The sequence below is a fragment of the Embiotoca jacksoni genome, unplaced genomic scaffold (assembly GCF_022577435.1).
Source record: "Embiotoca jacksoni isolate LCO1_2020_lvr unplaced genomic scaffold, fEmbJac1.0.p SCAF_6, whole genome shotgun sequence".
NCBI lineage: Eukaryota > Metazoa > Chordata > Actinopteri > Embiotocidae > Embiotoca > Embiotoca jacksoni.
Window position 1 is genome coordinate 8,179,121 of NW_027185414.1, and position 14,583 is coordinate 8,193,703.

A 14,583-nucleotide genomic window follows, 5' to 3' on the forward strand; every position below is an offset into this window, starting at 1 on the left:
AATTTAAAAAAAAGCCCATAGGCATATATTATATTAGACTGCTTGCCATTACCCTGTGTACTGTACATAAAAACACAGCTTCTTGGTGGAAATGGTCTTTTTCTGCCTTTTTTCTCAATGGGCCAGCAGTGGGCTGGGTTATAGGTTTCATGGCAGGGAAGCGATAACAACCACAAACATAATGCAAGAAACAAAGGAATACTGAAGTTGAACAGATGGCACACAAATCCTACACCAAAACATGGGTGAACAAATGCATTTTAATATTGCTGTTTGCAGTATTCAGCTTAAAAACGTTTTTTTTTTTTTTTTTTTTTGTTTTTTTTTGTAGGGTTCACAAATGCCTGTTGCTTCAGCTAAAACGTACAACAGGTTGAGTGATCAACCACTACCAGAAGATATCATTCTTAAAAAAAGAGACCAGATTTGAAATGTAAAAACTCTGGGCAGCATTAAGGACTCAATCTGCATGTATCCACTGTACATGTGCATTCCTTCTTGCCTCCCTGTGCTTTGGAAGGAGGAGAAATAAGGAGTGACGAGGTCAAGTGTTTGAGTGACCAACAAGCCAGTCTTCACAAAGTAGTTGTGTGAAATCGACGTGGCAGCAGACCTTTCAGATTGTGAGGCATGCAGCAGGTCTATCCTCATGCTGTAATTTTTTACTTGCACAGGTTTGCAGATGCCTGGCACAAGAACCATGCAACAGGCCTTTTTTTGATTGAACAACCTGGCACTTTACCAGCTTCATATTTTTGGACATAGATGAATGCACGCACAACAACAGTACAGCCACTGTTCCTCTCAATCTGTATTGAAGCTGAATTGTTTTTTGGTGTAATTTGACTCAGTTCAGGATTTTAACAAGTAAATCCAACTGAATCATCACAGCAAGTGTTTAAGTGACACCTTGTTAAATGTGCATCACCACAAATGCCTGAATAAATGTGAAGAATAGAGATTCAAAGATTTTGGCAGCTGTTCACATTGTACACGGCACATGAGTTTGTTGTTGTGGAGTATTTCTGTTCACCAGAAGAGGTCTGATTTTAGGTGGTAATAATCTACAGGATATAATATGGTTACCTGGTCCAGGAGCTGGTTGTACAGTTCGTGACAGTTATCAAAAATGTATTTGTACGTAGAGTCCAGACACGCTTTCACACAGTCCTTCACCACCATGCTGGCTCTTGGTGGACTCTGGAGCTCTTGTACCTGCGCACACATAAATACACAGGTGATTAAAATCCGTCAGGTGAGCTCTTAGGGTTCAGATCTTCTCCTGGGCCCCTGAACAGTTAATATAACGTAGAAATCAAATATTGTATGGACTGCTCGTAACCCAAATCAATGAAATGTCTGCACTACGATGTAGCATCCATCAGTGAAAAAGTAGTGCTATCATATTACACATTTGAAACATTTATAGCAAGATATCACTTCCTAGTGGAAAAAAAGGCTACCTACTTACATGTATTATGCATATTGTAATTGACATGCAGCCAGAGTGGCATTGAGGCGCGTGTGCACTACATCGTATAGTAATACTATAGTGTGAGCAGTAGCGCATTTTGTATACCCAGTAAGGCTCAGCATGGGCATGGCACAGAGTGAAAGCTTTGATAACCTAAAGTGACAGTTTTCATTCCTTTGCTCACAGCTGCCATCTTAGCTATGCCTCAGTGCTCCAGCGCCATAACGACGCTCCCACCAACAAGTCGGTATACTGTGCGTGCGTGTGTGTGTGTGTGTGTGTGTGTGTGTGTGTGTGCGTATGAGCACTGGAAGCCTTTTGGTTTATTGTAGGATGCAGGTCACCACATTACACAAAGCCAACACTACTGTTTTAGCCTGCAGGCATGACATTGTGCACCAATACATTATTTGGTTTTAAATGGTCAGTGGTGTTTAAGGAATTATGAGATTGAATTGATTTCACCTAAATGAGACGTGCCTAAAATCAATCTGGGTTTATATTTATAATGGAATGTTGGGAGATTTAATGGCCATGACCAGTGCTGAAGGTGTCTGAGTCACTCGGGCAATGGCACAGCACTTTTGTGATAAAAGGTTATAACTCAGATGTATATTCGAGGTATACAAAGATTACACGCTGTTGTGCTCCATCATCATTTACTACAATCTTGCATGCTCCCCTGTTGCCATTTTGAATTGTTCACTGCCAATACAACCTACACACTCTCTCACACACTCATTCACACAAGTTACCTTCATCCTGAAGAAGGTGATGCTGGTCAGCAGATCAACAGTGGACTTCAGATCTTGGAGACGCTCTGGGTTTCCTGCAGGGAAGTTATCCTGGAATAAAACAGAGAGAAGGAAATCACATGAGGACAGATGACGTCTGGTTCTAACATCACACACCTCCACCTACGATGTCACAAAACGATTATGGCCAGAACATAAAAATTGATTACAGCCCGGCAATCATAACGAAAATACTGTCTGTCTAATCTTTTAGTGGACAAGGGAGGTCTCTGCTGATGAAAACCTCTATTTCAGGGCCATCAAGTCATCAGGCAGTGCAGAGCAGCGTGACCGGGAGCATATAAAGCCCTGACAACTCTGAGGAAAGGCAATGCTGCCCCATACATTACCCTACTTCTCCTACTCTCTCAGTTCCCTAATAAAATTTTGCTTGTTTCCCATCCCTCCTCTGCTCTGTCAATAAATGCACACTGGAGATTCGGCAAATGGAGCCAAATCTTAACAGCTGCCTTCAGGCTTGACAGCATCTATCTGAGATCAAGGCCAATCAGCAGCAGCAAAACTCACCTGACATCTTCGGGACGTGAGCAGCAGAGTTTTATTGGGTTGTTAAAAGATTTAAGATTACCAGTTTCCAAAGAAGGAGCAAAATACACAAAACAGACTTTTTAAGAAAGATTTTTGAACACAACCTGAAAGCTGGTCTCAAAAGTAACCAGCAGAAAAGATGTGGATGGCCTGTTAATGCTTCACAGACACTTGGCAGTCTACTGAGAGCTTACAGTATATTCCTCTGGACCTATGATTAATGGGAAAAGTCAAGTTTAAAGGTGAAAGTGTAGTCCCCACTAAACTAAACAGCCTCCAGGCAAACAAGCTTGACTCACATCCTGCACATGTGGACCAGTTAGACTATATTTGGCTGCTGATGTGGAAAAAAGAAAAGAAACTTGGTAGGAGGCTGCTTTTCTTATTCTTTCTCTTTTTTTTTTTTTTTTTTTTTTTTTTTTTTTTTTTGGTTTGGCCGTTTGCATCATCAACTTATACATGAACAATGCAGTTGTTGGAGTATTTCGTCATTTGTCTCAGGCTGAAAGATTGCATCTAGTTTAGATTTTAAAATGTTATACAAGAAGCTTGAGCATCCAGTCTCAACCAACCTTCAACAAATGTCTCAGAATATAAATCCTTCAATCACAGGGAAAGAAATGTTGTTGGGTTTTTTTCAGCCGCCAGTCTCACTATTACAGCATGGAGCCCATAAGAGCCATCAATCACCAACCTTTCTCTCCCTGCTGACAGTGGCATTTCTCTTACACTAACCTCCCATGTATGTAGCCTTAAAACACAAGTGAAACCATTAGTCTCTTTGAAACATGGATTCTATACCGCGGCATCGCTGCAGCCTTGAATGCCGCTGTCTCTACAGTGTATGTACTGGAATCATAGTGCTGCAACAACAGCTCAATATGTCTTTGATTTGTTTGTTGTCTGTGCTGCAGATTTTATAGACTGAAACTAATTGAAACTGCACTGCCAAATAGTAATTTTGAAAAATAAAGATAATCCACTCAGGCTCCTGCTCCTCGAGTCAAACTAATCTGTGCTTTCTTGCTTTTCCAGAAGAGCCATTAACACCTTTATCTACAGGAAGAAAATCATCCAAGAAAGCTGAAACTCCTCTCAAATGGCAATTTTCACCATTGCCAGTCTGCCTTTCAGTGATAATGGAGGTCTGATCCATCATGAAATTAAAAAAAATTCATTCAAATTGAACCAAGTAACATCTTATATCATATTTCATACATTTAAATGGAAAATCCCTCAGAGTTTATCATTTTAAATACGTTAATTCCTGTGGTGCGTTCCCTTACATCAGGAAGTGATCTAGCTGTGTAATTATGGTGATTGAAGTCGAGAAAAGTTAAGTGCTTATTGACACTCACTTTGGCTGCTGTAAATGAGGAATAACAACTAAATATCTACGTACAAAATGTTAATGATCTCAGCCACAAATCTAATTTGACATTTGACAACCTGTTTTGATTGTAGATGGCAAGTGTTCACGAAAATGCATAAATTTTTGACTGCATCTGTGTTAAGCAAGGAGAAACTGAATGAGATTCATCGAAATAATAATTGCTGCTTACGCAGAAAACCAAAGGTTGGGGTTTTAACAGCTTAAAACCGCATTTACTTGTGAACTAGTAAAGTGGTCATTACAAACACAAGAACCTGTAATTCAGCCTCTCACTGTTGCTGTTAAACATATAATAATGATTTATCCAGGGCCAAGCTCTCATTGTTTGGTGTTTCTAGAGGCGGTAAAAGGAGTGAAAATAACTTTTTCTAGCTCAACAGTTACTGTGCCTGAAAACACAATGCTAGAAAATAGACTTCTTCCCTAGAAAAAGAAAAAGAAAACAAAGGGGAAAAGAAAGAACATAAAATAAAAGATTTATTGCCTGCAAGCAGACAAGCGTGCCAAAAAAATGCAAGCATCTATCTCTGAGCCAAAAGTAGAGACAACATCAGCGCTGCCTTACAAAGTTGACAGAAAGTCCATTATGAGATGAGATGAGGAGTGAGTGATGCTGATGAGCTTTTAGTTCTTTGTCTTGGTTCTCGTCTACATTAGATGTTCTGTTGGGCCAGTGCCTACACTAAGTGCAAAGCTCCACAGTGGTGACTGCTTAGCATCAAAGTAAAAAAGATCAGCATATTTCTGAAAAAAAAGAAAACAGTGCAATCAAACCATTTACAACTTCAACACCCTTTTATGATTTAAAATTTGATGTTTTATGTATACTAAACACTGTGTACAGCTTCATAGCTTCAGTGTATGGATTAGCTCTTCTTTAATATTTAACATTGTGGGTAGGATGTCTCTTTATGTGCTGTGGCATTGTGTTAAAAATATTCACTTTGATCTATGCTGATTAAAGTGACTGCAAATTTGCTGGTCAAACACCAGGCAACAAGTGAAGCGAGTGCAGGTAATCATGTGGAAAAAGAGATCAGAAGTAGTCACGCACTGACGAGCACAGGACCACAAACTGCCACAGGAACCACTGCACCGGTCAGGCTGCAGCCTGACCATCCTGAGCCGAGGTATGTTGTGCGTCAGTGAATTTGTATGTCTACTGTTTTTCAGGTATAAACAGAGCAATTATTGAGTGTACAACATTACATTATCGATACATATAGATTTTATGTTTTGTGAATATAGGGACATATTTTAACATCTGCTCTGACAGTTTAAAAAGTTTTGCTGTTTTAAAAAGGCAGAAGTTAATGCATATCATATTACGCAGAAATTAAATATTCTGGACAGTCCGGGCCTGGGAGGTTTTCCTGGCATATCTAGCTGATAGGAGATCCCGGGGTATAACCAGAGCATGCTGGTGAGATTATATATCTCATCTGGCCTGGGAAAGCCTTTGGCCCCAGGAGGAGCTTGAATGTTGATGGGGAGAGGAACGTCTAGATTAACTTGCTTTGGCGGCTGCAATCATGACACACCGCCCCATTAGCGTTAGAAAATGAATAGATGGATAGGCAAAGAACTCTTTAAACCACGCCTGGTTAACATTGAATATCAGTGTTTCCTCCTTGTTACTTCAGCAGCAGAACTTCACACATTTGTGTGTTCTGTTCCCTTTCAGTAACTTTCTAATTTTGTTTTTCTCTCCCCGTCACAGTTGGCACTGAGGTTTCTTATCTTCTGCATGCTGTGAAAGGTGATACCAATTTGTCTCTTCTGCTTGGATTTTCAAGTCTGTCATAAATTTCAAAGGGCTGGGACTGGATTATGCAGGTTTTTCCTCTGCAAAGAACAAAATGACCCAAAATACTCGCAACAATGGTTATGTAGCTTTTGTTTAATCCAAACATTGTCTTCCTCCAGAAGGTAGAAAACTATGTGAGAATGACAGAAGCTGGCGGGAAAAGTTTGTATCTTGTCAGTGCCTTGTTGATATTATCCCACAAGTATAGTTGTTTGTTTATGTGATGCTTCATCAGCTCCATCAACAGGTGAGTGTTACTGACTACGACACACGTAGACACGCTCTATAGAGAGCTACAGGTGCAGTACGGAACAATTACACTCCACATTCTTCACATTGCTGGAGGCAACAGAAGTACCACATAGCAACAAACTAGTTGTTTGCATTAAGTAACCGTTTCTCTCAGGACCAGCTGAAATACTGCACAGTGCTCCATCTTAAGAGAATAGCACACAACTCCCAGAGGTGCTTACTGAACAAACATCACTTTATATCAATCTGCCCAAACTAAGCCAACAGCCCAAATCCCGCGCAGCATGTTCTGAATACTGAGATGTTATGTTCGACCCACAGAAACTTGCAAATCCCAGCTGGGACAGACTGCAGAAGGTGTCACCATGTGTCAGCGCTATTGGAATAAAGTTGGAAGGGAAGAAATGCATATGTAGCAAAATGTAGAGTGGCAGCTGCACCGGGGCTTCCTCCTTGCTGATTCAAGCCCTCTGTTTTACAAAAGCAAACTCAATCTCCCTCAGAATGTCATTATAGGGAAATCCATACGGTGAACGGGCGGAGCAGCCAGATCTGAATCTTATTACTGTCCAATAGTGGTAGGTCGGCTCGGCGGGATGGCTTCAGAAAGTGAGAAAATGAAGAGAGAGTCTGAAGTGTGCGCTGATGTGGATGTGTGTGCGTGAACCACTGGTCTGTGGCAGGTTTGACAAGAGAGCAGCAGGGCAGTGTTGGCAGGTGAGGCCCACGTGATATGCTGTGACTTCTCTCAGTGAACGTGTCGTTGTCAGACAGCCACAGGCCATCTGAAAATAAAAGAGGCCATCTCGCCTTCACTTAACCCTCTCTCTCCCTCTCTGCTGCCCACCCAGGCCTCTCAATCCTCATCTGTTTCTTCCCTTCACTCTTTCCAAATCCATCTCTCTCCCTCTCTCAGCTTGTTTAATACACCTCTCTTTCCAAATCGTCGTTATCCCTCCCGCACCATTTTCAACTTCATTCTCCGTCTCCCTGAAATCCGGTCTCTCGCTATCTTCCTATCTACTTGTTTTCTCCTTTCTTTTTTCCATCATAGCCGCACAGTAGTATCCGCTGCGTTCAGGGTGTGTCTCTGTAATCACGTGGCTGCACACGGAGCTCTGTGGCAAAGAACAAGGGAACCGAGGCAATCACACACTCAATGACACGTTGCCTTCTGTGTGACATTAAAGGTGAGAGGGTCATCTTTCAGCTACAGTTCACTTTGTCATGCCTCCGGCTCGGAGAGAAGAGTGGATACGTGTGTGCTCAGGTGTGAATACCTGTGTGTGCACATGTGGGAGTGTGAACATGAGGTGGGAAAAAAAGCAGAAACAAGTCTGCAGTACGTACCTGGATCTGAGCACACGGACATGAATGCACATGTGTGTATACAGGGTCAGAAGAATACTGTAGGTGTGTGAGTGTGTGGTGGCTAACAGGATTAGCTCTCCTGGGATTGTTCTAGGAGATTATGTACTGTATGTCAGGATTTCAATTTGCCTGAGTAGGATATGGCAGCACCTTCAGCGGCCTGAATGTAGCTGATCTGGAAAATCCTGAGGCTCAGGTTTCCTTATTTTATCATTTTTGGGTTGTCAAATCTGAAACCTGCATGATTGGAATTTATTATCATTATATACTTTAAGTTTGGGTATGATTTAGATTTTTCTTTTGAATTCAGAAGTTCTTCATTGAGGGGTAAACTGATGAGGTGTACACAAGTGAAGGTTATTTTATTCACTTAAATTCTAAGGTAATTGATCTATTTCATATAGCTTCTATTGTTCATTCCATTTTAGTTTACTATAAGCATGTCATTTCATTAAAAAAATAGAAATATTTTTATTTTAGTACACTAAATAAATGAGGTACATTATATCTATTAGAGAGCCAACAACAAAAATCTGTGAAAACAAAAGCAAAAATGTCGTGCCAGATGAAGATGTGTGGACACAGCTAACATATAACCTAATACTATATTGTAATAATGTATAATGGTTTCAGCGGTTTACATCAAACAGGTTCACGGTACGGCTGTAAGAAGTCAACCAGAAAATGTGATATAAAGCACGACAATCAAGTTCACGCAGAGCTGCGACCTGATGCTCATCACTCAGTAACATTCTCCAAATGACCATGAAGTGTGAACCGATATCACACAACAAAGGGGCCTGAAAGTGTGACCAACTCCACAGAGCGGTGAAATGGTACAATATCTGTTCTTACAGAGAAAACAACAGCTCCAGGCATCTATGTGAGGGGGAGGGGAGACCAATTCAACACTGTCACTAACTAGGGCCTCAAAATGACCAATGAACCATTGATTTGAATCAATACCTCTCCAACACAGTACTGATATAAACTGTTAACATTCACAAACAATTCTTAAAGTGCTGTTTTAATTGGACAGGCAACAATAAATGCACCATATTATTATATTGCCTTTAAATGTTCTGCTTTCCCCTCTCCAGTGTGCACATCACCTCACTGTAGTGCTGACGAATGTATTGTTAAGTGGCTGAATGTTAATGATGAAGTTTCAGACTTTGGATATTGCAGCTAAACCATTAAAATAAAAAAAAAAGTATGTCGCAGAAGGAAAACATAACTGGCCAATTAATAAAGTTCACAATTTGGAAATGATTTGCTTGTTTTTTATATCAGAAGCATCCATTCAAATCAACCTGCAGATATGGTCGAATTAAAGAAGTGGAGTACACAGCCTACTTTACAGAACTTTACAAGCCGTCCATGAACCACCATTTCCAGACAGAGAGTGCTGAACGCTCACTACAGAGTCACTTTATTGGACAATGAGGACCACTATTTCTTGAGATGCCGAAAGGCCCCGTGACATTGAGAGCTGATTATTGATCTTTATGTGCCCTGCTACAGCAATGGCTACACTCGGCTGTAAACTGCAAGAAGACTTTGGATATTTATAATTTAGGTCATTTTTAATGGAATTTGATTCAGTTATTTCTGCGTTTGTTATGTTGTCTATATATCTTTAATTTATTATTTTTCACATTACACCTTTGGCTTCTCATTTCCTTTAATGTCGCAGCTTAAGACCACAAAGTAGTCTGAGCTGTATACGATGAATGAGTGTGGCACGTGACATTATCAAATGTCATCCTCGGTATGACACATCACCAAATCTACAATGACATTTACCTTAATCCCAATATTTATAGTAAAACATCTTTAGACTTGGCAATAATGCACATCCTGTATGTTACAGATATAAAAGCTGTATTCACAAAAGAAGAGGATCCAGTCAATGACCATGTGTGAAGGGCGAGACACACACACACACACACACACACACACACACACACACACACACACACACACACACACACACACACACACACACACACACACACACACACACGCCATTAACAACAAAGTGTAACGTTATTGCTGCTCCACACCAGATAATAGACAGTGTAAACAGATTTAACCTCATCTCGAGGCCTGTATCAAAAAATAATCAGGCAGCAATCCGGTCAAAAATAGATGCCAAACACCTGAATTCAATGATGCAATTACTCTTAGTAAATCACCTGCAATAAAAAGGTGCAAAAGAAATGTGCAAACTTTGAGGAAGGAACACGCAATTTAATACCCTTTATTTGAGATCTCAGTACATCATGCCCTAAATGTTAATCAGCATTTTCACAGAAACAGAAAGCTGTCCCTGCAGCGTGAAACAGACACATTTTAATATCCAGTGAAAATGTTTGTATGTAAACTGACAGATGATCCTCGTGTTGTCGTGTCACAGAGACAGACATGAACATGACACACACACACACACACACACACACACACACACACACACACACACACACACACACACACACACACACACACACACCATATGTAAAGATGTCATACATACCCGATATTTAGAGAGGTCGATCCTCAGCGAGTTATGCAGCTGGTCCAGTAATTTGACAAATTTCTCCCTCTGTCAGGAGCAGAATTGAGTATTTCAGTTCAGAGTGTCACCACATCGAAAGCATTGTGCCTGAGAATTTATGACACCACGTGGCCTGTTGCATTGCTTTGCCTGCAGTGATTCATTTTTACTTCCTGGACGAAAATTTAGTGGTTCAGCAGCATTGCCAGAGTTGGCTTATAAATATTATTTGATGCCTTACAACATTAGCTTATTAAAACGTTAAATGGAAAGCACTGGAAGCTGTGTTGTTGATTTTGAGGGCACAGCCTGCTTTAGACAAATTCAATATGAGGTTGTAAAAAAAGCAATAGATGTTACTTAAGTCTAACTGGTGACTGTATAGATCCCAAACTCTGTTATTTAGCTCTGCTACTATCTCCTGTGCATCACTGCTGTAATGACTGTGGTTGTCAGGCAACAAGACAATAATAGGTGCACTTACCCCAAAGTTGGAGGCAGCGAATCGGTCTGAAGCGGAGGCAGTGGTTGTGGTGGTGGTAGTGGTGTGGGCAAAGTACGCATTGATATTAGCGAGTAGGCTGCTCATCACTGCTGGAACACCAGGACACATGTACTTGGCGGACAGACAGGAGAAATGCCTGCAGAGGAGAACAAACAGCTATTATCCTACAATAAGTGTCTCGGAGAATAAGAGACTTAGACATCAGTCCTCCACCAAGGAACCAGCTCCGATCACGTTAAAAAGTACAGACAATTTCAAAACCCACATCAACTAGACAATCCCAGAAAGGTGGATGAAGGACTCCACATGCCCCGAAGAAATGCTCAAACTCCACAAGTTAAACAAGTGCTGAAAAAAACATACATAGTTACAGAGTTGAGAAAAGATCTCCTGTTCTGCTTCTATCAATCACTGCGCACTCCAGTAGCCACAATAATACAAGAAGTGAGCAGACTTACTGTATTACAGTAGTTTTATTATTTCCACTGTCTGACTACTGAATAGAGAACATATTTCAATGTTCCATACAATTACGTCTGTGGGAAGAGTTAGTGCATAAGTAGTCCACCGCCCTGTTCATGATATAAAATTACTACCCGTTACAATTTAAGTCGTATATCAAAGCTGTAAAGCCCATATATTAACAACATAAGGCTGCAAAGTAAGTTTGATAATAAATGAAGGGGTCCCGTGGGGGCTGAGATATAATTATATCCAGAGGAACAGAAGTGAAACATGTACATTTGACTGACTACCACTGAAATGTTTCATTCTGTGACAGATACCACAGAGACAAACTCCAGCACAGTATTTACACCTAACTGTTTTCCACTGAGGTGAATTCACATACTGTATGTCAGATCTCAGCGCTGTGTTGCGCTAAATTTACACAAGTCATGTTTCCCAGGGGAGCGACTGAAGCAGGGATTTTTACTGTTGCAAACTTGATGTCTGTTTAAGTAAATCTTGTTTCCTTTTCTCCTATCGCTAGCATCTTTTTAACTGTGATGTTTAGACTACACGCTAGAGCTCAACTCATACTAGATTGTCAGGGCCAATGTTGACACTGATAATAAGGATTCAAATTTCTGATGTCGATATATCCAATTTTCTTTCTCATTCTTTGCAATGATCCCTGAAATGTGGTTATCAATTACTTTTGACACCTGTGACAAAGATATGTAATGGATGCAGGACATTTTGCAGTTTATTGTCTACACTGACATCAGTGCATCAAAACACTAAACTTCACTGGGAATTTAATAATTATAAATAACTATCAAAAGAAAAACACAAATACAACAATCTATAATTTACTCCGAGCATCTTTTTCTGCATTATGTTCTGCAAAAAAGAGTTTTCGTATTTGCACTCATTGATAAGCCAATATTGTTCAATATCTCAGTCGGGCTCAACTACACAAAGTACGAGGGGCACATGCATCACCCACTTGGATTTGCCATGATCTCTCCCTCTCTCTAAACACATCTGCAATAGCACTGCCAAGCAGTAATTAAGTGCTGGAGCTGGAGAGGCCTGGTTTGAGAAGGGATCTCTGCCTGAGTGAAGAGCATATGCTCCTTTTAACACTTCATCCGGCGGCTTCACAAGCCATGTGGAATGCCTCAATGCCAATCAAGACAGGCTGCCATGTCCTTACACATTCATACAGCACAAACTCAATTGTTTTACTCTAGATAGCATACTGAATATAACATTCATAGGTGCAATAATCTGTATGTTGACTTTAATGCCTCAGACAACAACATGCACATGGGCTCCCTTATCAGCCTTTGGCATGACCAGTAGCAAGCAAACAACTGGGTGCATTGGACACTTTTCACAGTAAAGGTGTCTGAGAGCTTCAAGCAAGAAAATGTAGGCTGAGCTCTATAAATATAGCATTTGTTTAAATGCTCGTTCTTCTTATCTATGGAGAAACAGATTTCACCGCATTCTGCTGTCGTATGAAACTCAGAAAATCAGAGCTGCTACTGAGCTCTCCTAACGTGCTGCTCATGCTACGTCTTCTATGTAGACACGGTTTTATCTTACATTCAACATGACTGTTACAGCATAAGACAAAAAGACATTACATTATATTATTTAATCCCACGTCTCTCATAGATCAAAATTTGTAGTTGGGTAATATACAGCAAATTGGTATTCAATTTATTTCTATATTTATATTATTTCATATTTGGGTTGTATGTGAGCATACAGCAAAGCGTGGGGATGTGATTGGAGAGAGACATTAGGAACATCTTACTCAGAAAGCCATTGCTTCATAAAGGCACAGATTTACTGTAAGTTGAGTTTGCTCTCCCTTCTGAGAGGAGCCCATGTGGAGACACACACACACATACACAAACACAAACATGTTCTCATCGGCAGGCCTATCTAATTACTCTGCTTTCAGCCTCCAAATTACCCAGGAGCACTTGGGGTTAGGCGAGCAACGAGAGTGATGCAAGGAGAGCGATGATGGCATCTGCTGAATTCTCATGGCGCTTTTAGAGCTGGATCTCCTGAGCCAATTTTCAAGGGGGAAGACATTGCTTCCCCTTGTGTCACCCTGCTTTGTTTTGGGTTTTTTTTACCAGTGGATGAGACGGACTACACACACACGCTGGCATATCATTTTATGGTTTCAGATAGCTGGGAGAAATGAGAAAAAGATGATGAGAAATGGGGACGGAGAAATGGTGGGGATGGGAGTGGTGATAGAGTGAGATGAAGAAAAACTAACATGAGGGAAGGGTAAGTCTGGAGTTGTTGTGTGTGTGTGTGTGTGTGTGGGAGGGGGGATGCGGGGGGGGGGGGGCACAGGAGTGAGTCTTCACAGCTGCTGTGATTTATGCAGCCATCATGTCAGGAGTGACTGGGAGTCAAGGCTCTATGACGAAGAAAACTGAAAGCTAGGGCCTTTCATACATTTTTGATGAAGCATAATAAGCTCTGATATGAAAAACACCGAGCTTAAGCACGATTTAAGCCTGAAGCATTAACTCCACCTGATAATGCTGGTAATAAGGCAACTCATTGCTTCACTTGTCTGCACTTAAATAACCTGGCAATCCCTCATACATTGCAACACACTGTCACTGAAACAACAACCTGTCACTTAGCAACTCCACAGCAGTTAGTCGCACTAAACAATGAAACATGTCAACAACACTTGTGCTGTATTCGTGCTGGTGTTGATGCAGCTGCACTCCTTTCTCATGTGGATATGAAATGACTATTAATGCAGGATGTTTGACATGTTGAAGGAATCATAGAAACAGTTCAAACCTAATTACATGTTGGCTCCTACAGGACCAGCATGAGGGTGGATAAAAGAGCTGCTGTGGTATGTATGAGTTAATGTAAATCCCGATAAGTGGGAGTGTAGGGGGTGAGGGAATCAAACATGTTTGTGGCCTAAAGAAGAGAATTTAAAAATCAGCAACAGAGTAAAACTCACAAGTCATCAAAAGACCTCCCAAAGGAACGCTTGTTGTCTCTTTTTGCTATGCAACATTAAAAATATGCAATTCATGAGTATTGCATGTTCCTATATTTTTAACAAATGTTGAGAAATTCATATTAAGACTGTATCATCTCAGGAGCGCACACGGCCAGGTTTTCAAACATGGAAGCACAAATGTGAGCTGGGCCTTCCATTCAATAGGCCAACACAATCTGTGAGTAATTAGAGCCTGATTTACTTAGGCAGCAGCTAATTACACAGTCAGCCACTGGGACTGCCCAAAAAGTGCATTGTGTAGGGAAAGAAGATCTTAAAAGGTCTAGTTTGGTAATGATTTGTGATTTTCAAACAGTAGCTCAGACTGAAATCATGCTGTGATGATGCTGCAGAGACTCTCAATAACTAATTG

The 14,583-nt window shown here is 40.8% G+C and overlaps 1 protein-coding gene across 2 annotated transcripts in view; it reads right to left on the reverse strand.

The window, feature by feature from the left end:
* Positions 1-14,583, reverse strand: part of LOC138213314 (protein unc-13 homolog C) — a 106,643-nt gene that overhangs the window by 51,699 nt on the left and 40,361 nt on the right. For both annotated transcript variants that reach the window (XM_069174338.1, XM_069174337.1), the window contains exons 13-16: positions 10,682-10,838; positions 10,177-10,245; positions 2,230-2,319; positions 1,087-1,215 (exon numbers count right to left, since the gene is read on the reverse strand). In XM_069174338.1, the coding sequence (XP_069030439.1) occupies positions 1,087-1,215; positions 2,230-2,319; positions 10,177-10,245; positions 10,682-10,838 (445 nt within the window). The remainder of the gene's footprint in view (positions 1-1,086; positions 1,216-2,229; positions 2,320-10,176; positions 10,246-10,681; positions 10,839-14,583) is intronic.